This window comes from Syzygium oleosum, unplaced genomic scaffold (genome assembly GCF_021117445.2).
Source record: "Syzygium oleosum isolate NSW1041296 unplaced genomic scaffold, Sole_v2.1 Sole_v2.20, whole genome shotgun sequence".
Lineage (NCBI taxonomy): Eukaryota > Viridiplantae > Streptophyta > Magnoliopsida > Myrtales > Myrtaceae > Syzygium > Syzygium oleosum.
In genome coordinates, this window is record NW_026607504.1 from 3088662 (window position 1) to 3110963 (window position 22302).

The window sequence follows — 22302 nt, forward strand, 5'->3', positions numbered from 1 at the left end:
TCTATGCTCCACTCGCTGTCATCCCCACACCTTGTGCGCTTTCACCAAAAAAATTTCTCTGCTTTTTTCCTTCACCGACTCCTCCGGACCTGTGAATAGCAAAAAAAAAAAAATTATCCTATCCGACTTTAAATTCGTAATCCACCAAACAGTGGATAGGATATGAAGAAATCCCAGGATTTCTTATCTTATCCTATCCAGTCCTATCCTGTTTAGAAATCCGGACAACCAAACGCAGCCTGGGGTTTACCCCAATGGCCACCCTTCTCACTTGAGAAAGGGGGAGGTGGGGAGTTCGAATCCCCACCTTCGCAGGGGGTAGGAGTGAGACCGCGTAGTTTAAGATGTGGGTTTTGACGCTCACGCCCTGCAAGAGGTGAGGCGCAAGTCTGAGTGTGTATTGTGAGTGAGAGATAGAGTAGGACCGATAAAAAACAAATATCTTGAGCTCGGTCCCACCTAGAAAAATCCCATAAGGCAACCTCTTTTTTTTTTTTTGGACATAATCCATAAGGCAACCTCGTATGATCGATCATATGATGATCGAGCGAAGCCCGGGCTATTCAGGCGGGCGGTCAACCCGACCCGTTTTCGAATCCCGGACCTCCACCTCCTCTTCCGCCGCCCCCGCCACGCCCCCGTGAATCTTCCCAGGCAAACACTTTCTCTCTCATCGCCGCCAAACGCCGCACAAACACACACACACACAAACTCTCTGTCTCTCTCTCTCTCTCCGTCTCGCTCTCTGCGCATGCCCTCCATCTCCGCCTCATGGACTCCATCACCTCCTCCGCGCTCGAGGAGATCTGCTCGGCCGGCGGCGCCGGCCTCTCCCTCCCCAGCCTCTGGTCCAAGCTCGCCCCGACCCTCTCCTCCGGCGGCCTCGACCCCTCGCCGGGCGTCAAGAGCGCCGTCTGGACCGGCCTGCTGAGAAACCCTAGCCTCGAGTTCCGCGCTCGGGGCCGCGCGCTCGGCCCGGCCGACTGTGAGGCGACGATCCAGCGGTTCGAGGACGCGGAGAAGGCGGATGTGAAGGTCGTCGCCAGCGAGAGCCTGCGAGACGTCTTCGTCGGGCTCTACGACGCTCAGTTCGCCACGGCGAACATCAAAGGCAATCAGCGCCGGGCCCTCGAGCGGTTGGCTCTCGGGAGGTAAGTCTCACTAAGAGATATCTCTCCTTGCGCGGCTTTATAAGCACATTGGCTAGTTCATATGGTACGGAAATGTGTGTGCACATCACGAAGTTGTGGCAGTCATGGAAATGGCGCATCTTTTGTTTCAATCAATGACAAGGGTGTTAGAAGTTCCTGCAGCTTAAGCTCGGGGTGCATTCAATTCTTATAACAGTTAAATGAAGTCCGATAACTTGAAAAGAATCGTGTGAAAGTCTCTCCATTAGCTCCACTTATGTTGTGTGTAGAAAAAAAATCCTACATGGCTTAGTTTAATCGTCTATCTCTCCCACATTGCTATTAGAACTATGGCTTCTAGATAACCACCAAGATGATGCCGTTTCCGATATATTTTGTTCAAAGCACCACCGTGTCGCTCACTTGTGTCGCTCACTTGGCCAAGTACATTTGCTTGCCTATCCATGCTGAAAGCACCCGATTGCCGTTTGGGCTTATCGTAGACCCTTTTCATTGACGTATTTTTTCGTCATCACTGATAGTTTGGGTTATTTCGAGGCAAACATAGGCAAATTAGCTCTGAATTGACTTCCATAGAAGCTATGCCAACTATTTGCCTCATGTTTCTTATACTCACCATCCCTCTTTTGGGTAAAAAGAGAAGGCCAAAAGGCTGTATATCGACTCAAAATAATATTACGCAGTGCACAAACTTCTACCTAATTACCAAGTAGCATAGGAATCAAATCTGCAGGTGGAAAATCTAAATAGTCATGTCACATATCAGAGTTCAAAGCAAAATTCGCTACCCAATCTGTGCAAGAATTTCCTTCTCTGTACACATGAGAAAGCCTTATGTGATCAAAATGCTAAAGCGGATCTTGGATACGAGGAGTGAGACTATCTGCAAAAGAAGTTGGCTTAGATTTAATAGTCCAATTATGGGCTGAATTGAACTTTGTGGAAGAGGGTCGTTTTGAACAATCAGTTCGAAAATGACATCGTTTTCATGGATATTACTCTCGGTGAAGAAGATACTTTCTCTCAGTCGATCTTGAGTTTGCCTTAGTCAATCATCTCTGAACGCCATGCAGGAAAGAGAAATGATTAAAATAAGCCATCCAGTTTGGAAAAACAGATGAGCTATTGAAGAGATTTGATTGCACAATTTTCACTAGTTTTAGGACGGGAATACACTATTGGAAACTTTTAAGACTTGGTTGCACTTGGGTGTAAGCATTAGGATTTTTGGTGCACTCAACCCATTTGTCATTAACAGTTGATGATGTTTGCTCGTTGCAATGGCTGTGCTCAGGATGAAGGGAGTGACTCAGAGTCAACTTTGTAAGGAATTCGGCATGGGCGGGAAGTACATGTTCTATATACTAAAAAGTCTCGAGTCTCGAGGCTTAATTATGAAGCATTCAGCTCTCGTACGAACTAATGAACCTGGTGCTGAGGGAGAGTCTATAAACAGTTCGAGTGTGACGACTAATGTGTTATACTTGTATAGATACGCAAAGCAATTAGGACTGCAACAAAAGTTTGAAATTACCAAGGACGAAGAGCAGACTTACGAGGGTTTTGAGGATTCTAGCGAAACTTTCGTGAGTGAAGAATGTTTACCTGGAGATTATGCTAAAGAAAATGTGGTTGTGAAGGATTATCTACCAGCAATGAAAGCTATATGTGACAAACTTGAAGCCACAGAAGGCAAGGTATGTCATATCTGAAGTTCTGTGGCAGAAATTTACTTACCCAATTTCTTTTCATATTACATACTTTTGCACTAATTTCGATCGTATCGAACCGTTTTTTTTATTCAAGGTTCTTGTCGTCTCAGATGTCAAGCAGCATCTTGGTTATCATGGAGCACCATCGGCCCATAGGGCTTGGAGAAATGTAAATTTGCAACCACTGTCACACTTTATCATTGCTACTTGAATGGAGTTACTGGTGATGATGGTGGTGATAAAATTCCTCTAATATTCCTCAAGTTCTTTGTTCCCAGATTTGTCGGCGACTGAGGGATGCTCATTTAGTGGAGGAATTTGAGGCAAAAGTGAATGGGAAGGTGATAATGAAGCATCTAAGTTGGACTGCGCGTTCATTGACTATGTTTGCTATAATACAATATATAGAAATGTGACTTCATTTTTCAATCTTTGCTTGAAGGCAAGCTGTTAGCTTGGTTTGTTGCTGGAAATAAGTTGTTCCGCATGTTTTTGTTTTACCATTCTACTAGTAAAGATATCTGCATATGTCTTTACAAGCTATCAATCGAATGATCTAAGTTGGGTTTCTGTTGCTTTTCATGCCTGTACCTCTTCCAGCTTTTAGTTTGAGGTTGGCATAAAGGTCAACAGCGCAAAGCTCCCTCTCATTTCTTTTGTTAGTGCGAGTATCCATGTAATATAGCTTGATGAAAAATTTCAAACTGTCTTTTGCAGGTTCAAAAATGCTTACGATTACTGAAGAATTTCCCTCCAGAAAGTATTGAGCCTCAACCCCTTGGAAGTGGAAAGAGTGATCAGAGTGAAGAGTTTCTGAACTTTGGGAGGAGATCTCTTATTGCTGAGCAAACTGCCGAGCTTCCTATTGAGCATCAAATTTTTGACATGATTGATGCTGAAGGACCTAAGGGTCTAGTGATGAAGGAGGTCTCCGTACTTTCCTCTTTCTTTTGAGAAGCTTCTTATTATGTTTCCACATTAATAATCTGTAGTGGTTATGATTCCTCGGGAACTTAAATTCAGCTGGAGAATAGTACGATGTACAGAGAAAAAGGAATAGAGGAAAGAAAAGGGGATTTAGATACTCTTGTACACAAACTGTTTCCGTACATCTCACATCTTGTTTTCAACAGGCATGCAAGAGGCTTGGTATTGGTAGTAAACAGAACCACAGTCGGCTTCTTAACATGTTCTCTAGATTTGGGATACATCTTGAGGCTCAAAATAGTAAGAAAGGTTTTGTTTATCGAGCCTGGACCCCAAAAAATTTCAATAAGATTGCAGCTGATGCATTTGCATTCAAGGCAAAAAATGTTGATAGTGGCAGTGGAAATTCAAAGCTAGACCTGGTCGACCAAGTAGCTCCATATCCGCCAGAGAATTTTACCTCATCTTCTGAAAACGCCTTTGTTCAGCTGAATAGCACGGAAACTTTATCAGAGCTTCCTTGTGGAAATAAAGGAGATATAGAGGCTGACAATGTGCTCGCCTCAGTGGTTGAGGCCAAAGGATTACTCCATCAGCCTGAAGTTTCTGGTCCAAATTCAGAAGTTGACTTAGTGGTTTTGCCAAATGAAAAAAGCATCGTCCCTTCTGAGGCAAGCCCTCCTCCTTCGAGATCTTGTAAATCAGAGTCACATCAGAGGTATCCATGTTTATCCTTGACCGCCGATGGAGCTAGGAGGGAGCAGAGGATATTGGAAAAAGTGCAGGTCTTGTTCTCCATCTTTTCTGGTGGCTTATGTACAAACCTATTTATATTTTCTCCTGTGACAAATATATAATTGGAGTTATTTTCTGTTGTCTTTTGCAGAGGGAGAAATTTATCTTGAGAGGTGAACTTTATAGGTGGCTTGTGAGTTTCGAGAAGGAAAAATGCACAACAATGGACAGGAAGACTATAGATCGCATAGTAAACAAGCTACAGAAGCAAGGGCAGTGCAAATGTGCTTATTTGGAGGTCCCAACTGTCACAAATTGTAGGCGTACCCGCAGCATTCAGGTGGTTCTTCATCCATCTATCCAAAATTTGTCTCCTGAACTGATCAGTGAAATCCATGACAGAATGAGGTCCTTTGAGATGCTGACTCGCGGCCATGGCTCATCTAATCAGAAGAACAAACAATCTGTTCCTGTGCTTGACAGTGTTGAAAGGATTCAGAGTCGTTTATATTCTGATGTGACTGCTACCAAATCAGAAGCAATGCGTGCTAATGGATTTGTGTTGGCAAAGATGGTCCGCGCGAAGCTGTTGCATTGCTTTCTTTGGGATTATTTGCACACTGCTCCTGGTTGTTATCATGAATTTGTGCCTACATCAACAAGTGATGCAAACAGTCCTCATAGCAGCTGTAGACTGTTTTCTCTAGAAGAGGCTATTAAAGCCATTCCACTGGAGTTATTCTTACAGGTTGCAGGTTCCACTCAGAAGTTTGATGACATGATTAACAAGTGTAAAAGAGGCTTTTGTCTCACAGATCTTCCTCATGAGGAATACAAGGTCTTAATGGATACTCAGGCAACAGGGAGACTATCCGTGATCATCGATATTTTACGGAGGTTGAAGGTATATTAACTTTTGGACCATGTTTTCCTGCAACTAGTTTTTTGATTGGTGGGACAGAATGATGAATATCGCCCACAATTTATTTTTAGTTATGTTTGCAAGGGGGTGATGTCCATATTGGGTAATCCACCAGTTAAAAGCATGGCAGAGGAAATTTTCTCCTATCAGGGATGGAGGAAATATAGCCCTTAATTTTCACCATTCATGTTCTTACGTAGACCGAAGGCCATCCTCTATGGCTATTGCCTATTGTCTGTGTTTTATCTTGTGGAGTAGCTTCATTGCTTCTACTTTGACGTTGAAAATAGCGATGATACGAAACCCCTTTGTAATTACTTAAAATATTGTGATTAAAGTCTCGAGTATATATGCCTCCAAAAGTTTGCATAAATGCCCCAGAGCTGACCTTGTGTTTCTACTTTCTTTGGTGGCAATTAAAAAAAGATAGCAGTCAAGTAAAATGGTTCATGAAATCCCGTAAACCCCTTTGTAGCCACACATATACTAAGATATTCTATGTGTGCATGTTGACGTATGCTATTAGTCATTCTGGAAGCTAGCAGCTTGGATGAAGGAGACATAAGATTGGTGAGTTGCGTGGAACAAGTGGGAATTTGGTGATAAATATATGGGTTGTCAAAACTGGTTCCCGACTTCTAGCTGTTAATCAAGATCACAATTGGTGATATGTGATATGATTTGCATGCTTGAATAATAGAGGAGCATCTGCATAGATGGTAGTCTACGTTGTTTCATCGTTGGTCCTCATCAGTTCTTAGTGGAGAGTATGACCATAACCACAGCAAACTAAGCTTTTTCTCCTCTTACGGGATTTCATGAACCATTTTACTTGACTGCTGTCTTTTTTAATTGCCTCCTCCATGTCCTTTTTGGTCTTTTACTTCCCTTTTCGTTTGAGTGTCCATCTTCTAATTATATATTGGCCTTGGAGTACTCGGAGGTCTTCATTGCATGTGTCCAGACCACCTCAAATGACGTTTTTCATTTATCCTCAATTGGGGCCATACCACCTTTTCTTGTATAAATTCATTTTCAGTTGTCCTTTCTCTAGTGCTTGCGCGTCCAACAAGACATTTTCATTCTACTACGTATTTTGTGCACGAATTGGCATTTGTTGGTCACATAGAACACCAGATGCACTTCGATCTATTTTTCTTGTACTTAGCAAAGATAATGGAAGATCGAAACCATTTTGTTGAGGTTTGATTTGGGTTGCCTACCAAAAATAACATTTAATTCCAAGTTCATTGACCTCAGATCTATTTTTATACAGTTTGTATTGTTTCTTGAAAATATTGTTCTTTTTCGTATATGGTGTCACGACTAGTTTAGCATCAAAACTTTTTTGTCTTTTCTTAGCATAGTTTTTGCACTAAGCCTTTATCAATTATGTCCATTGGTGCTGCTTTTTTGGTATTATTTTTTGGTCAGAGCTTTTTTGGTATTATTTTTGGTCAGAGCTTTTTTGGTATTAGCTGCCATTAAAATCATACACTGTTGATTGAGAACCCTTTTTTTCGTAATGTACATGATTTTTTTGCTCGAACTTTGTACTTCCCATTTCATATGTTCATGTTTCAGTGACTCTGGTTCGTCTTTAGTGTAGTTAATGACAGTTTTGTCTCGGACGTTTTTCATTGCAATTTATGTGTATGCTTAGGATTTTGCAGGATTTTCTTCAACTACTGACCTTCTCCAGTGGAGTTTTTGGGTTCATTATATTAATGGCATTAGCATAAATAAGTGCCTCAATTGTAGATCTTTCTTCTGGGCCATTCTTCAACTGCAGATCTTTGAATGCCATAGAACATAAGCAAAGCTGCTTCTTCATAAACTAAGTCCTGAGAAAGTTCTTGTCTATGATACAAATTAAATGTGTATAACTTTCTAGGATCGTTCACTGATTAACTCCTCAGCCTTCTATAGCTAGATCACATGGTTGCTTCGAATAATCAATGTGGACCTGCGTGATCCTTCTGAACTAAAATGCTAACTTTCACTTTAAAGTTTCCTTCCATTTGAAGTTAATATGCATTAAAAAATTTTCTGACTGTAATAAGGTTTTAACTGATAATTTTATCGTGTAGTTGATCAGACTGGTGAATTATGGGCCTAGGGAGGATGGAGTCAAGGTTCCACATGCAGTTTTAACACATGCAATGGAGCTTAAACCTTACATTGAGGAGCCACTGTCAAGTGTCGCAGAGTCAATGAGTCTTGTATCTCTTGATCTCCGCCCTCGAATAAGACACGATTTCTTTTTATCAAACAGAGGTGCTGTTGATGAATACTGGCAAACTCTGGAATATTGTTATGCTACTACAGATCCAAGGGCAGCTATTCATGCATTTCCTGGATCTGCTGTTCATGAAGTACTCTCTCTCTCTCTTTCTCTCAGACTTAAGCTCTTACAAAAGAAATGGAATACGATGTTATTTTTGGTTTTTGCCCTTTTCGATGGTCCTTACTAGAGACTAGCTTTTGCATAGCAGCTTGTGTTTGTAAGCTACTGGACTCTAGGACATTAAGCATCTCTCAAATGGTCAATACTGTAGCATCGGGGAGTGATCTGGTGATGGGATACTTAAATTTTGCAGGTCTTCTTTTTCCGTTCATGGGCTTCGGTTCGGGTTATGACGGCTGAGCAACGTGCTGAACTTCTCAAGCGCATTGTGACTGATACCAACGAGAAACTTCCATACCATGAATGTGAGAAGATCGCAAAGGATCTCAATATTACCTTAGAACAGGTGATTGTCCCGTCAGTTTGAAGCTGATTGCCTGTATTAATCATCAACTTTCTAGCTTGCTCCACTTATCTTATTTGCTTATATGTATATCCGCTGGTTCATAATTTTCTTTCCAATTTGTCCCGACACCCTTAACACATAAGCATCCTTCCATTCAATTGAACCTCAACAGAAAAGTTTCTTACATATAATCTGCATCACTAGTTTGTACCTCTTATCAGGTGCTTCGAGTGTATTATGATAGGCGCCAAAAGCGTCTGAATAGATTTCATGGCGTTCGAAATGCTTCCCGGAAACGAAAGAGATCTTCAGAAGAGGTGCTGTCAGAGCATAATGGAATTGGTGCGGTGACCGAACTTGGCCATGGTAACAATGATCTACTATCTGATAATGCTGAGCAGTTTACTGAAGAGCAGGTTAAATTCTTACCTTCATTAGACAAGCCCGAATCTCAATGTCAAGATGGTGAACTCGTTGATTGCTTTGAAGAGCCTGGACCAAATGAAGGAGATGAAGGGTGCTTTTCCAGAACTAGCCAGCATGAGCCTACAGGGACTAGAGCAGCACGGCGAAGAAGGTTCTTGTGGTCGGATGAATCAGATAGGTAAGTGGGTGCAGGAGAAAGGCTAAAGATCATTGATAGGTGACCACCGCAATCTGTCGTTGACTGTGTGGAGAGCATTGGTTCTTGTAGAATTTCTTGACTAATTTCCCTACCAGCCATCAATTATTTTGTGGCAGCTTATCGGATCCGCTAACAAGATTTTACTGCCCCAATGACTATTTTATTTTCAGACAGTAATAAATAAAAATAACGCTTCAAGCAGGTCCTATTGAAACTTGGTTTATAGAGACGTAGTTTCTCCATTTGTTGCATACATCCAGAGGATAACTCCAGTCTGAGTGCTGAATTATTTATTTTGAGTACTTGAGGAAGTGGTTTGGCAAATATAGCCAGTACAGTTTCATCAAGCTTATAGATGGACGATCTTGAACTTTGCCTTTTCCATAAGTTTTTGTGGGTGGCATTAGGGATTGGGCAGCCTTCTATCGAATTAGTAGCATTGTAATGGTCTCTTCATCTTTGATACTCGGTTTCTTTGTTAAATTCTTACAATGTTCTTGAATGTGTTTTTTCACCTTTTGAATTCACTAGCGTATCTCTTCAGGCAATTGGTCATCCTATATGCAAGAAACCGAGCATTTGTTGGGGCAAAATTTCACAGGACGGATTGGGCTTCTCTTCCTGACCTTCCTGCACCACCAAGTGCCTGTGGCAAAAGAATGGCATCTCTTAAAAAAAGTGATGCTTTTAGGAAAGCTTTAATGAGGCTTTGTAACTTGCTTGGTGAACGATATATCAAGCACCTGCAGAAGAATCAAGAAAAGCCATTTAATTGTGGTGATGATGGACAACTTGTGCGAAGTACAGACGAGCATGGTCGCAGTGCTGATTTCTCTACCATATCTCAAATAACTGGGCATAATGCTTTTGAGGAAGAGAGATGGGATGACTTTAGTGCTGAACCCATCAAGACAGTGCTTGAGGAGGTTCTCCGGTGCAAGAGGATGAATAAGATGGAGCTCTCTAAAAGTGTTGGATCTAGCACTAGGGAATGGTCTAATCTAAATATTGGTTCCCAGCATGTAAGTGGTAGCTTCTTGCTTATGTGTTGTATTTCCTCTGTTAGAGAAAGAAAAATGAGTAGAGTAAAACTCCCAACCCAATTGCATATTGAAGCACTTTTCTGGTTGCGTATCCTCGCAAACTTTGGGTAAAACCTGCCTGTGTTTTAAACTTGCTCCATCGTTCATAGATTCCTGTACTCGCTTCAGTTTAGTTTGCTTCTTTTGAAGGATTTAATCCTACTCATTACTGCACTTTTTGGTGTCATGTGAGTTTTTGTGCTGTCAGGTGCTTTGTTTGCTATACTTCGGGATAATTTGTTTTACTCGCAGGATTCCCAAGTTTTGGGATATGTTTCTTCTGCTAATACCCACAAGGATATCCAGGAGAAAACTGGTGGCCAGAATAAGGGTACTCTCCGTAGATCTAAGTCCAGCTGCCGTCGTTTTCAACGGAAATTTATCAGGCTTTGGAATGATGGAGGGCACGTAGGTGGACATATCTGTGAATCATTGGCCGTTTCGAATGCCATAGAGCTGTTCAAGCTTGTCTTTTTGAACTCCTCAACAGCTCCCGAAGTGCCAGGTCTCTTGGCAGAATCTCTACGGCGATATTCCCAACATGATCTTTTTTCAGCCTTTAGTTATCTCAGAGAGAAAAAAATCCTGGTAGATCATTCTTATTTAAATAATTCCTCATTATTGCCGACATCATTCCATTAAGTTTACTTTTCATGCGTTGATTTTCTTGATACACGGTTCTAGTTGCTAAAATGTTACTAATAACATGAGATTACTTAGTTGCTCTCACTGAATATTTGCTAAATTGGTGCCGTCTACGGACCCTTCACACAATGACTTGGTTTCCAGAGATTATTCATAATTGGTTACCTTTTGCATAGCATTGTTCTGCCTTGTCTGAATGTCACTTTTTCTGAATCTACAATGGATGTGCTTTCCAGTCATGTAACTAGGTTGAAGGCATCGATCGGTCATGTGCCTCAATTTTGGCATAAGAATCTAGGAACTCATTCTTAGCACCATTGGTCGAGTAATTTCACATATATCTGCCATTATGGGCTAGCTTCATTCCCAGAACTAGGGACTGATCTGACAGAATCTTTCAGAATTTTGTTAATGTTTGCTATTCCAGACTATTTAATATCAGTTAACACATCAAATGAATTCAGAAACTGCAGCTGGATCACCATGGTGCCCATGCTTAATTCTTTCGACTTGTTAGGTATCAATCAACCTAAATTCTGCTCTGACTTCTAGCACAGAATGTGCTTGAGGAGGTCATAGGCATTTTTTAAAGCTTTTTTTGGTGATTACAAGATGTTTCTAGTAGTAGCTGCCATTTGATGCTTCAAAGTTCTGGCTGCAATAAGCTGGAACAAAAGTTTTATGCTGCACATTCATGTGAAGTTACATCCTCTTCTAAGCCTGTGGTGTAACTGGATACTTTTGTAACGCTCTCACGGGTCATTAAATAGTCTCTTCCCTCTTTCTTCCTTCTACTGCTTCCCATCTTAAAGAACTTATAATGATACCCAAAGTGCTCTCTGAAGGAACTGAGGTCAAGTATGTTATGGGTGCATCAAGGCTGATTATAGAATAGAGATTCTCTTCATCTTTGGAAAGGAGCTTCTATGTTGGATGTTGCCATAATGTTTGTATTTTTGTCTAGATAACTATGATCTGTTGTCTTAGGGTACATCTAGAACGACTTTTCTATCACCTTTTTCCTTTCCCTTGTAGCTTTTCAGTTGGATGTCTATTTGACATGAACACCCAAAACCTTGTAAAGCATAAAAATGTTGAGATATAAAGTCTATTAGAATTGTTTTTCATAAGTTTTAAAACTCAAGATTTGTTTGTCTATAAGAAAATATCAATTATTTGTTTTCACATTTTCAAAACTCTGGAGGGAATGCAAAACACGACTTCTTTTAATGCGCGGAGAATAGACCCTTACCTTTTCCTTCTTTTGGCAGATTGGGGGTAGTGGAAGTCAACCATTCACACTTTCTCAGAATTTTTTGCACGACATTTCGAAGTCTATGTTTCCTGCCAACACTGGAAAGAGAGTTGCTAAATTTTCAAAGTGGCTTCATGAAAGGGAAAATGATCTTGATAATGAAAAGATTGTTCCTACAGATGATTTGCAATGTGGGGATACCATCTACTTGTTTGCTTTAGTATCTTCTGGTGAATTTTCTCTCTCTCCCTCTTTGCCAGAGGAAGGTGTTGGAGAAGCTGAAGAGTCGAGAAATTTGAAACGTAGAGCTGATGATAATGAATCTTATGGTGGAAGTAAATATAAGAAACTGAAGTCTACATCAGAAAGTGAGGTTGTTTCCCGCAGGGAAAAAGGATTTCCTGGTATTATGGTGTCTGTACAACGTGCTACAATTTTAAAGGCTAGCTCTCTGGAGCTGTTCAAGGATGCAGAACTTCGTGCTGGGCATCTGAGTATCCAAAATAATGACACTAGATGCTCTATGTTGCTTCAGACAGAGAGCAATCCATCTAGTTCTGCTTGTGTGGAGGAAATAGTCACTTCTGCCAACACTACCAACATTTCAGGGCTTGGTAATGGAACAATCTGGGATTCTATGACAAGATATGCAAATGAAGTTTATTTTTCCCATACTGCTCTCAAACAGGGAAGTGTCATTAATCCTAATGTCTTCAGAGTTATGTATAGTGCAATTCAAAGAGCTGGTGATCAAGGACTGAGCATGCGAGAAATTTCAGATGTTGTAGATATGCCTGGTATGTTGGTTTTCTTGTTCTCGTCTAGATAATTATCCTTAAAACACTATTTGGTGAAATATGTCTGTAATCTCCTATTGTTTTACTTCATTTTCTGTTCCTCAGGGCTAAATACGCCGGAACTTCTTATTGAAGTGCTGCAGTTGTTTGGTTTGGCATTAAAGGTTCGTTTTACTGTTTCAAAGCAAATCTGGGACTCTGCATTCCCTTTCAAGAGTTTCAGCAACAATGTGGCCGGAATTGGTGGTCTTTCCTTTGTGTATCTCTTCCTTGGCATCTCCTTCTAATGTCTTGTCTGATAATATTTGCCTGACAATGGTAGCAAAGTGGACCAGAGAACTGATCTGCTGAGTTACATTTTGGCTGCACATGGATATTCGTTTCATAAGTGAACAATCACGTCGGATCTTATTGGCTTGTAAAGAGTTAGTTGCAAATTTTTTTACGCAATAAATGCTTTTAGTTTACGGATATTACTCTAGGAGACTAATCTTAAATTAGAAATAAATGCTGCAGCCTAAGAAATTGAAGCTGGTGTTCACCCTGTCACAATTTTTGAAGTGTATCGCAAACTATGCACTTCTGATACTCTAATGCTTTTGAACAGGTCAATTCTTTTGACTCTGTTCGTGTTGTTGACTCTCTGTATCGTTCCAAATATTTCTTGACGTCAATTGCTGGTTCTGGTCGAGACCTAAAAGAACTATCGTCAATGGAGTCATTGATGAGGATCGGCGAAGATCACCTGATTTGTCATCCCAAGAAAGATGATCTGGGTGGTGATAATTCCAAGAGAGAAACAATCACGAATGTTGATCAAATGCATAAAGTTACCATTCTTAATCTTCCCGAAGAAATTGACGTATCTGCAGCTGAAGTTCAAAATAGTAATTCACTTGAAGGGCCTATGGAGGGAGAAGTCAATCTGCCAAGAGGCACTCTTGAGATTGAATGTTCCAACTTTTCATCTAGCAGGTTATGTATGCCCATTTTGCCTTGGATTAATGGAGACGGAACTGTCAACAGGCTTGTATACAGGGCTCTCTTACGCCGTGTCCTTGGTATTGTTATGTTAAATCCTGGGATATTGGAGGTACAAGCTTTCTTGAAGTTCTTTTTCTCTTTTACCAAATCCTTGCCTTAGTTATTGTGCTTCTTTTTACTTCAGTCTGCCATTTTTATTGCGTCGACTCCTTCCATCTATTGTAACAGCAGCACATTTTTAGTGATGCTATAAATGTTAGCCGTTGCCATATAAGTCTATTTGCTGTCGAGAGCGAATTCATTGACTTAACTAGTTTGCTACATCATTTTTTTACCCTTGTAGTTCTTTTGAGATGTTTGTCTTTGACTTGAAGTTTAGTTGGCAGCTTGTAAGGGGATCTTTTTTTGAAGTTTGTTGTTGAGATTCTTGGTTCTAAGTTTTGTCTTCTCCAATCTGCAGGATGAGATAATTGGCCGATTGGATGTTCTAAACCCTCAGGTATGCACTGATAAATATTCAAATTAGCCCACAATAAATGTGGAGGTACCTTTTCTGTCTGATTAACCTGTATACAAAAAGAATATATTGTATGGAGTTTGAATGATAATTGGCCCCCTCCAAATTTTGAGAAAAATTTCTAAAGTTTAAGTAGGAGTTGGTAAAAAAGAGATTACCATTTCAACTAGTCTGTCAGTTTTTGATGGAATGAGATGCTCATATGATAAATTTGCGAACCATGTAATTAAGAATTAATGCTTCAGCATTTGTGGGTTATTGCATGCATGGATGCAATTTTATGTGGTTAATGGTCTGTGAGACTATGGTTGACCTTTACTTGTAAATGAAGGTTCAGCTATTATTCTATGCTAATGTTGTCATCTGGATAGACTGTAAGTGCATCCCCTTAGCAGACTCTTTTGTGGACTGTACTTGGGTTAACTAGTGTCAAAATTGTTGATGTGATACCAGTTGAAGGTGGGTGATCAAATGCATGTTTCATTTCTTAACTGGAGAGATTTTCTCTGTAGCTTTTGTCCTTCGAAAGGCACCTGTCCGATTTAAGAAACATCTGGTGCACCTATTGCCATGTTAAGATTTGCAACTGACATTGTCTTTGTAGCAATTATTATTATTGTTTGTTCAAAAGTAATTCTTTGAAACCTTTCTGCAGAGCTGTAGAAAATTGTTAGAGCTGATGGTTCTGGATAAACACCTCAATGTCAGGAAGATGCATCAAACTCTGGGCTCTGAGCCTCATTGTGTAATGACGTCTCTTCTTGGTAGCCATTTCAGAAAATCAAAGTTCATCTGCCGTGAGCATTTCTTTGCTAATCCAATGAGCGCGTCACTATTATAATGATGTCATACTCCGTTGTATCTGTAGCTTCCTCTGCTAAAGAGAATAGGAACGAGATTCATCGGTGGACTTCGCACAACCTTGCGAGTGTTTACCTTCTTATATCCTTCTCACTTTTTAAACTTTTGTATATCTCTCATGTGTATAGCGTTGTAGCTATGTTACTAATGTGCTCCATCTCTCGCAGAGAGACCTTAACTTTGCTGAGCTGTCTATCTGGATGATGGCTTTCAAGAGTGTTATGTATTTGTTAAGATTTATGTCGATGTTAGCATAGCAAGTACATATCCATCCTTACCCTTTGTTCGTTGCATGTTCTTAGTTGATCATCAGTTATACAGTTTCGAGTTTGACCATGCCTCTGCCACAACACTTAGATCAGTCCATAAGCGAAGTGGTCTCTCAGCCGGAGCATGTTTATTTCCTGTTTGAACTTCAGAGTTGTAGGTTTTGGACGATTGAGCTTTGTTCATAATGAACAAATTGCGGCGACGGTCCCCCATTTATATCCCTATGTTGCATGGTGGTATGCAGGTTTCTCTGGTTATGGCTTAACAAGTTAAGACAGCTGCTTCAAGCTTGGCGATTTAACAGATGGGTCGCATCGGTTGTTGATGATGTGATAGCCGAGATAGGAAGCGATGGTAGGATTAGGGAAGCTTATTATTCTGCTCTACTTTTTGCACATGCTTCTCACATGGGATATTTAGCTACCCAAAGATTTTATGGAGCATGTGGATATAAATGTACAAGAGGGCATCTTGCCTTTGGGACCAAGCTCGTGGGCTTATAAAATGCAGTTTTAGCTGCGTGTTAACGCGAGGCCAAACGCGCTCCTGGAAAGGCTTCATTCTGGCAACATGTACAGAGAATCTGACCTAAAATGGATAGCTAGTGAAGAGGACTCCCGATTGGAGGACAGAAAGTATGAACATGTTTGCATGGATAAGGCATGTTCTATACCAGAATATTGGTTGCAAAAATGAGTGGTCCAATCCAGTAAATTGGCCACATGCATAAATCTTACGTCGACCTCTGGACCACCGGTCCATCCCCTTTCTGGCAGTTATCGTTGGATGCAGTTCTTTCTTTGATTCCCCTCTCGTTTTGGCGTTTGGACCAAGCCCCTAGCCTCCATCAAGAACCAAAACTTGCAGCAAACATCCGAATGCCTCTTCTGTCTCCTTCCTGTCAAGCTTTCTGATAGAATGTCCCCGTCCAGTCAAGATCGTTCTCAGAGAATTTTTCACGGGACAAATACACGTCTAATGAGAAAAAATCAAGAGGGGTCTTTGCAAGCCCTTGGATTCAGCTTAACTCGGCTTCGCACTCGAAATTTGGAGGAAGATGAATTTGCACAAATCTTGCTTTTCTACGTCACTGTATGTGATTCCCTCCGACTCTAATTGTCATGTAACAACGAGTTTTTTTGAACGAACCCGTACTTGTTGCGTGTTGGTCGTACAAAGTTGAAAGAAAACGAAGGTAAAAACGTTATTTGATCTTCGCGTGAAACGCGCTCATCTTCACATTCATCAACCGTGATGAGTAGTCAATATCGGTGGATTGCGATGAACTGGGGCTGTAGCTACAAGATATAATGACAAGTTATTCCATCCATACTTATTCTCTGTTACGAGCTGAAGAAAAATACATTGAAAAAAGACTAGTACGAGTCAATCCGAGTGTTCTCTCTTTTCAAATTTTCTTTTCGTGGGTGAGGGTTCATATTTCACTTGGACGCATTCTAAGTATGCGCACCATTTGTAGTCACTGAACGGTTTAAGTCAAACATAAACTTTGGTTGTATGGTCCTGCTACTCACCGTCCTCTCCGTATGAGACCCCACGAAATTAAACAACATCTCTCTCTCTCTCTCTCTCCACATGTTATTTGCCATATGCCTGGCCTGTCCATGGCCATTTAATGCATCTGAATACAATCAAGCCCAGCTTCTAAAATGCCCACTATTAAGAAGCGACGTATCCACCAAAAAGTTTCTACACTTAGTCTTGTAAACTTTTGAGGGACAAAGTTTTGGTAGAGAGAGGAAAAATGGTGAGTGGAGGAGACCATGCATGTTGTGAAAAGCATGGGATGAAAAAAGGAGCTTAAGTTTCTACACTAGTCTTGTAAACTTTTGAGGGACAAAGTTTTGAGGAGAGAGAGAGAGAGAGAGAGAGAGAGAGAGAGAGAGAGAGAGAGAGGAAAAATGGTGAGGAGACCATGTTGTGAAAAGCAAGGGATGAAAAAAGGAGCTTGGTCTGCTGAAGAAGATGAAACCCTCATCAGCTATGTCAAGATTCATGGTGAAGGCAAGTGGAGAAGTGTTGCTCAGAATGCTGGTACTATATCCTTTTTATTTAATTTTTCCCTTTTTATACTTTCTCTTCTTTTTCGACCAAAAAAAAAAATACTTTCTCTTCTTCAAATTGATGGAATGAAGCGTTTGTTTTGAGAGTGCTTAGTTGGTAGGAATTCCAATTTGTATCAATGTTTGTCCTTTTTGTTTTTGCGGGTTTCTTTCTTCCTTCAATAGATAAGTTTATTTGAGAAAGTTTATTTATTTCGTAATCTTTTAAAGATTTTGAATTTTGGGATATTGCTTGGAAGGTCTGAAGAGATGTGCCAAGAGTTGTAGGCTTAGATGGTTGAACTACTTGAGACCCGGCATCAAACGAGGTGACATCACCGAGGATGAAGAAGATCTCATCATCCGGCTCCACCGCCTTCTCGGCAACCGGTCTGTAAACCTCGCATATTCTAAAGTAGACTCACTCCGCTGTAATTATTTGATTTGGTGGACACAATGAATCATAACATCGAGAGACAAACTGATGTTCTTTATGTGGAGAATATGGTTTGAGATGCAGTGCAATGGGCTCTCATCCGGAGGTTCTTGCGAACAAACTGAGCTGTTCATCCAAGCATAGAGATCCGGATTGAACTGCTCTGTGCAATGCTGCATTGGCTTACTCTATGAAGTTCGCATAGTATAGTGCTCCGCTGTTTAGCAGCGCTCAGTGGCTCTAAATGTCCCTATCGATTGTCCTTCTCGCTCAAAGAGCTGTAAGATACGTGTCTAGGAGTTGCTTTCACGATTTCGTGCATGCTCCATTCATGGGGTCCACTTGAATTAACCGCTTTGTGGCCGGGGGAAAACTTTTCCCCCTTATTCATTATTGCCCCAGTCACTGTCAAGATGTCTCAACTAACTGTCTTCTAAACTCTTCATGCATTACAGATATAGTCAGAGGATTAAGTCGTGATTATTTTGTTCTTAAGTAATTTTTCATGCACACGCAGGTGGGCCTTGATCGCGGGGAGGCTTCCAGGACGAACGGACAATGAAATAAAGAATTACTGGAAAACCACCCTCGCCAAGAAGTGCGGATCTTTCTCGCCCCAGCCTTGTACGAGAACATCGAACCACGAAGAGGAAACTTTGCACTGCCGAAATCATGGGTCGATGAATCATTTTGATCAAGTTAGTGCAGACCAGCCATCAGTGGCCGGCATGTGCGGAATTCCTATTCTACCCCAAGAAGAAAAGCACTGTTTGGTGGACAAAAGCATAGGCTGGATGAATAACAGCTGCAGCATCGACAGTCAAGGCTTGTTCTCTTCACTTCTGGTCGGAGATGATGGCGATGAGAATCACCTGAGCTTTTTGATGAACGCCGACAACGATAAAGATTTCATAATGGGTGTTCCGGACTCGAATTCAGAGTCATTTCCTGGTAATAGAACAGTGCATGAAGATTATAATTATGACATATTTGGTGGGCTTGACAAGAATGATCTCATGGCTTCATCTCCTTCTGATACCGGTTCTGATGATCAAGTAGTCAGGGTTGAAACTGAGGTGGTGTGTGATCAGCAACCGTCGCTACATGTGGAGCTAAAGAAGCTGGCTTTGTTTCTTGATTTGGAAGATGAATGGAAGGAATTCTGATCTGACAAAAATTAATAAAGAGAAGTAGTAGCAAAATAGATTGACCGACAAATTGTTCGGGTCACCTAAATTTTACATTGTAAGCATTTGATCAATGTTTGTTGTTTCTCTCTTCTAATAAAATGGAGATTATTGTATCCTAGTTTAGTTTTACGCTAGGTTAATGGCACCACGATTGTCCTCGAATTTTAAGCTAAATTCATGTTGTCATGAACTTCCTTTTAGTTCGAATCGAGTAAGTCTTATTTTTTAACATTGTTCGACATGGTCTCTATATTGTTTAGATTAACAACAGCAGCTGATGTGGAAATAAAAGAACGTTTTACGGGAGCATCTATTTTTAATAAAGCTAACGATCCGCGTTATGACATTAATTTTTTAACGGTTGAGTTCACACCACATCATAAAAAAGAAAAAAAAGCGCAACATCTAATACCACTATATAGAAATGATCAAACCAAACAGTTCTGAAAATTCAAAGTACCCAATTGATTCAATCAGACAAAGTTCAGCGAATGGTATCTACATATGTGAAAAATGCTTGGAAACTAGAGATATAGTTATCCTAACTGGTGAATTACTGCCACTATTCCGTATTGTTTGAGTTGAAAAGTGATGGATTTATACACAAACAAATCTGCCGAAGCGTTACATGGAAACATTCAATATCTGTCAGCAGGCCTATATTCTCAGTGACAACACAGAGAGAGATAGAGAGATTTGGAGGATTAAAGTTTCCATTATAATACTATAATGAATGAGTAGAAGTGCAGTCGTGGATGCTTTGGATGATAATGGGAGATTGTGGTCAAGGTGTGACCAACAGAACAATCTCTCCATATCTCATGCAAACGAATGATGTCACGATGGGAAAAACGCCTCATCATGATTTATATCGTTGTCATTTATGTGGCTCCTAAGGAAGTCAAAAGTTTTTTTTTTTTGGTAAGAAAAAAAAAAAACTGGAGCAGTAATCTGGAAGAATCTGGAAGAAGACGGGTAGAGAGAAGAAATACTTAATGTGATGTTAATAAGAAGTACGTGAAGAATACTGCACGAAGCTAGCTAGGGTTTGTCAGTAAATCCATAAGGAAAAGAAAGAAAAATCCATTATCATGTTTCAAAGGCGACCTCTCCAGAGTCTAGTGTCTTTCAGGCAGAGAGATCTTCGTACATAATCTAAAAAAGAACACAGATTGTTTTTGGCCTGATAAATCAATTCGTAGTTGTATGATGTGGTCACTTTGCATGGTCATCTGATCCCGCCACCGTTTCACGCAAGATAAAAAGTAGCAATTCTGTCATAAACTTGCAGGGAGAGCAACAAAAGATTTCTTTGGAAGCAAGCGATAGGGTGAAAATTATAACCAAGCTCAAATCATTCAGGTACCAACCCGAGTAGCATCCGATATATTTTTAGAATAGCACTTGCAAGAACTCCGGCGAAACCAAGATAAAATCTCATGGAGAACTCATCCAAATCTCTCTCTAATGGCGAACATGCTAATCTCTCTGTTAAGGCCGGCTAACATCGGCTAAGGCTGCGCATGATAATTTGCCAAACAGTGTTTGATTCTGTTCTTTTGTTCCCAGAATCAGTTTGGAAACAGAAATGCGTTTGTTTAATTTTTTTATTCTGGGCACAATTTTGTCAAAAATTGTTCCCAGAATCAGTTTTCAAGAATAAAAAAAAAGTAGCTTCTTGATTCTGGGAATAATTTTGAAAATCAATTTTTTTTTCTTCTTCCTTTTTTTGGTTTTTAATGTAGCTTCTACTGTCCGGCCCGAGGACTGCCCTTGCCGGATCTGACGAGAATAAAATATTTTAATAAAAAATATTTTACCGACCATGGCCGGCAACCAGGCCATGGCAAAAAAAAAGAAAAAAATATATTTTTAATAAAAAATATTATTAATAAAAAAAATATTTTACCTACCATGACCGGTGACCAAGCCATGGCAAAAAAAGAAAAAAATTATATTTTTAATAAAAATATTTTCATAAAAAAAAAAATTTACCGGCCATGACCAGCGACCAGGCCATGGTAAAAAAAAAATGTATATTTTTAATAAAAATATTTTAATAAAAAAATATTTTACAGGCCATGGCCGGCGATCAGGCCATGGCCAAAAAAAAGAAAAAAATATATTTTTAATAAAAATATTTTAATAAAAAAAATATTTTACCAGCCATGGCCGGCGACCAAGCCATGGCAAAAAAAATAAAAATATATATTTTTAATAAAAAATATTATTAATAAAAAAATATATTTTACTGGCCATGGCCGGCGACCAGGCCATGGCCCAAAAAAATAAAAATGTATATTTTTAATAAAAATATTTTAATAAAAAATATTATTAATAAAAAAAATATTTTACCGGCCATGGCCAAAAAAAATAAAAATGTATATTTTTAATAAAAATATTATTAATAAAAAAAATATTTTACCGGTCATGGCCGGCGAGCAGGCCATGGCCAAGAAGGAGGAAAAGAAAAAAAGAAAAGAAAAAAAAGAAAGAAATATTAAAATATTTAAAAATATTATTAATAAAAAGAAATTTTGTGGTGTTACCAAACGCATTTCTGTTCTTTTTCTATTCCAGGGATGGAATTTTGGGCCGTTAACAAACGCCTTAAAATGCTCAGAATCAATTTCGGGCACAGAATAAAAAAGAATCATTTCTGAGCAGAATCTGTTCTTGGGTATAGAATCGTTGTCATGTGCAGCCTAAGAAATCTAAAGCACTTGAATGTATAGAAAACCAAAAATACTCGGAACAGAGAAAATCCGCCATGTGCTAATTTCCTAATTCGTCTCAAACTCAATGTACATATTTCACATTTACAAACTTCAACAGTGGATCACCTTCAACTTTACTGCATTAGACGAATCATTTCTTGAACTTTTATTATGTTACAGCGTCGACGACCCCTCGATTTGCGCATTTTGTCAATCTTTTGACATTGACAAGATTTCAAACTTATTCTACGAGTCCCCTTTTTTCCAATTCAACGGGATGGTTCCCCATGATCTTTTTGAATGATTTTCAGAATTTCCCATGAATTGGCTGGGTCCAATTGGAGTTTATTCATTGATTTTAATTTTTCTTAAATTTCTTTTTTGTCGGCGATGTGAAATAAATGAATTTGACTAAAGAACGAACTTTTCCACCAACTTTCCCAATTGGACAATTAATCGCAAATTTGAGCTAAAATACTATGCCTGTGACCACGTTATATTAACTGAGATTCAGTATCACGCACGTTGTCTTAAATGCTACTTTGGCGGCCAAAGTCAGGCAATTATTCCTTTAATTGCTTCGGACTAATTCAAGCTGGTCATTGATGATGTGAAAAAGGTTTTTCGAATAGATTGTGTTGTGAAAAATGAAAAGCTTTC

The 22302-nt window shown here is 39.8% G+C and overlaps 2 protein-coding genes across 2 annotated transcripts; both read left to right on the plus strand.

Moving 5' to 3' along the window:
• The first annotated feature begins 525 nt into the window (after positions 1-525).
• On the plus strand, positions 526-15212 carry LOC115691030 (uncharacterized). Its single transcript, XM_030617573.2, has 17 exons — positions 526-1151; positions 2446-2848; positions 2958-3032; positions 3142-3204; positions 3581-3790; positions 3997-4575; positions 4677-5429; positions 7538-7822; positions 8048-8200; positions 8422-8804; positions 9370-9847; positions 10160-10495; positions 11824-12604; positions 12710-12768; positions 13212-13697; positions 14049-14087; positions 14761-15212. Exons 1-17 carry the CDS (start codon positions 772-774, stop codon positions 14944-14946), a joined length of 5649 nt encoding a protein of 1882 aa, XP_030473433.1. The 5' UTR covers positions 526-771; the 3' UTR covers positions 14947-15212.
• Positions 15213-16875: 1663 nt separating this feature from the next.
• On the plus strand, positions 16876-19098 carry LOC115691020 (transcription factor MYB1-like). The gene is made up of 3 exons (XM_030617555.2): positions 16876-17291; positions 17560-17689; positions 18253-19098. Exons 1-3 carry the CDS (start codon positions 17159-17161, stop codon positions 18899-18901), a joined length of 912 nt encoding a protein of 303 aa, XP_030473415.1. The 5' UTR covers positions 16876-17158; the 3' UTR covers positions 18902-19098.
• Positions 19099-22302: the final 3204 nt, after the last annotated feature.

Bases quoted from the DNA above. Each gene is read 5' to 3' on its own strand.
- LOC115691030 (XM_030617573.2), top strand. From the start codon at position 772: ATGGACTCCATCACCTCCTCCGCGCTCGAGGAGATCTGCTCGGCCGGC. The intron at 3,791-3,996 runs GTCTCCGTACTT...TGTTTTCAACAG, and splicing joins AGGGTCTAGTGATGAAGGAG to GCATGCAAGAGGCTTGGTAT. The intron at 13,698-14,048 runs GTACAAGCTTTC...TCCAATCTGCAG, and splicing joins TAAATCCTGGGATATTGGAG to GATGAGATAATTGGCCGATT.
- LOC115691020 (XM_030617555.2), top strand. From the start codon at position 17,159: ATGGTGAGGAGACCATGTTGTGAAAAGCAAGGGATGAAAAAAGGAGCT. The intron at 17,292-17,559 runs GTACTATATCCT...ATTGCTTGGAAG, and splicing joins AAGTGTTGCTCAGAATGCTG to GTCTGAAGAGATGTGCCAAG. The intron at 17,690-18,252 runs GTCTGTAAACCT...ATGCACACGCAG, and splicing joins CACCGCCTTCTCGGCAACCG to GTGGGCCTTGATCGCGGGGA.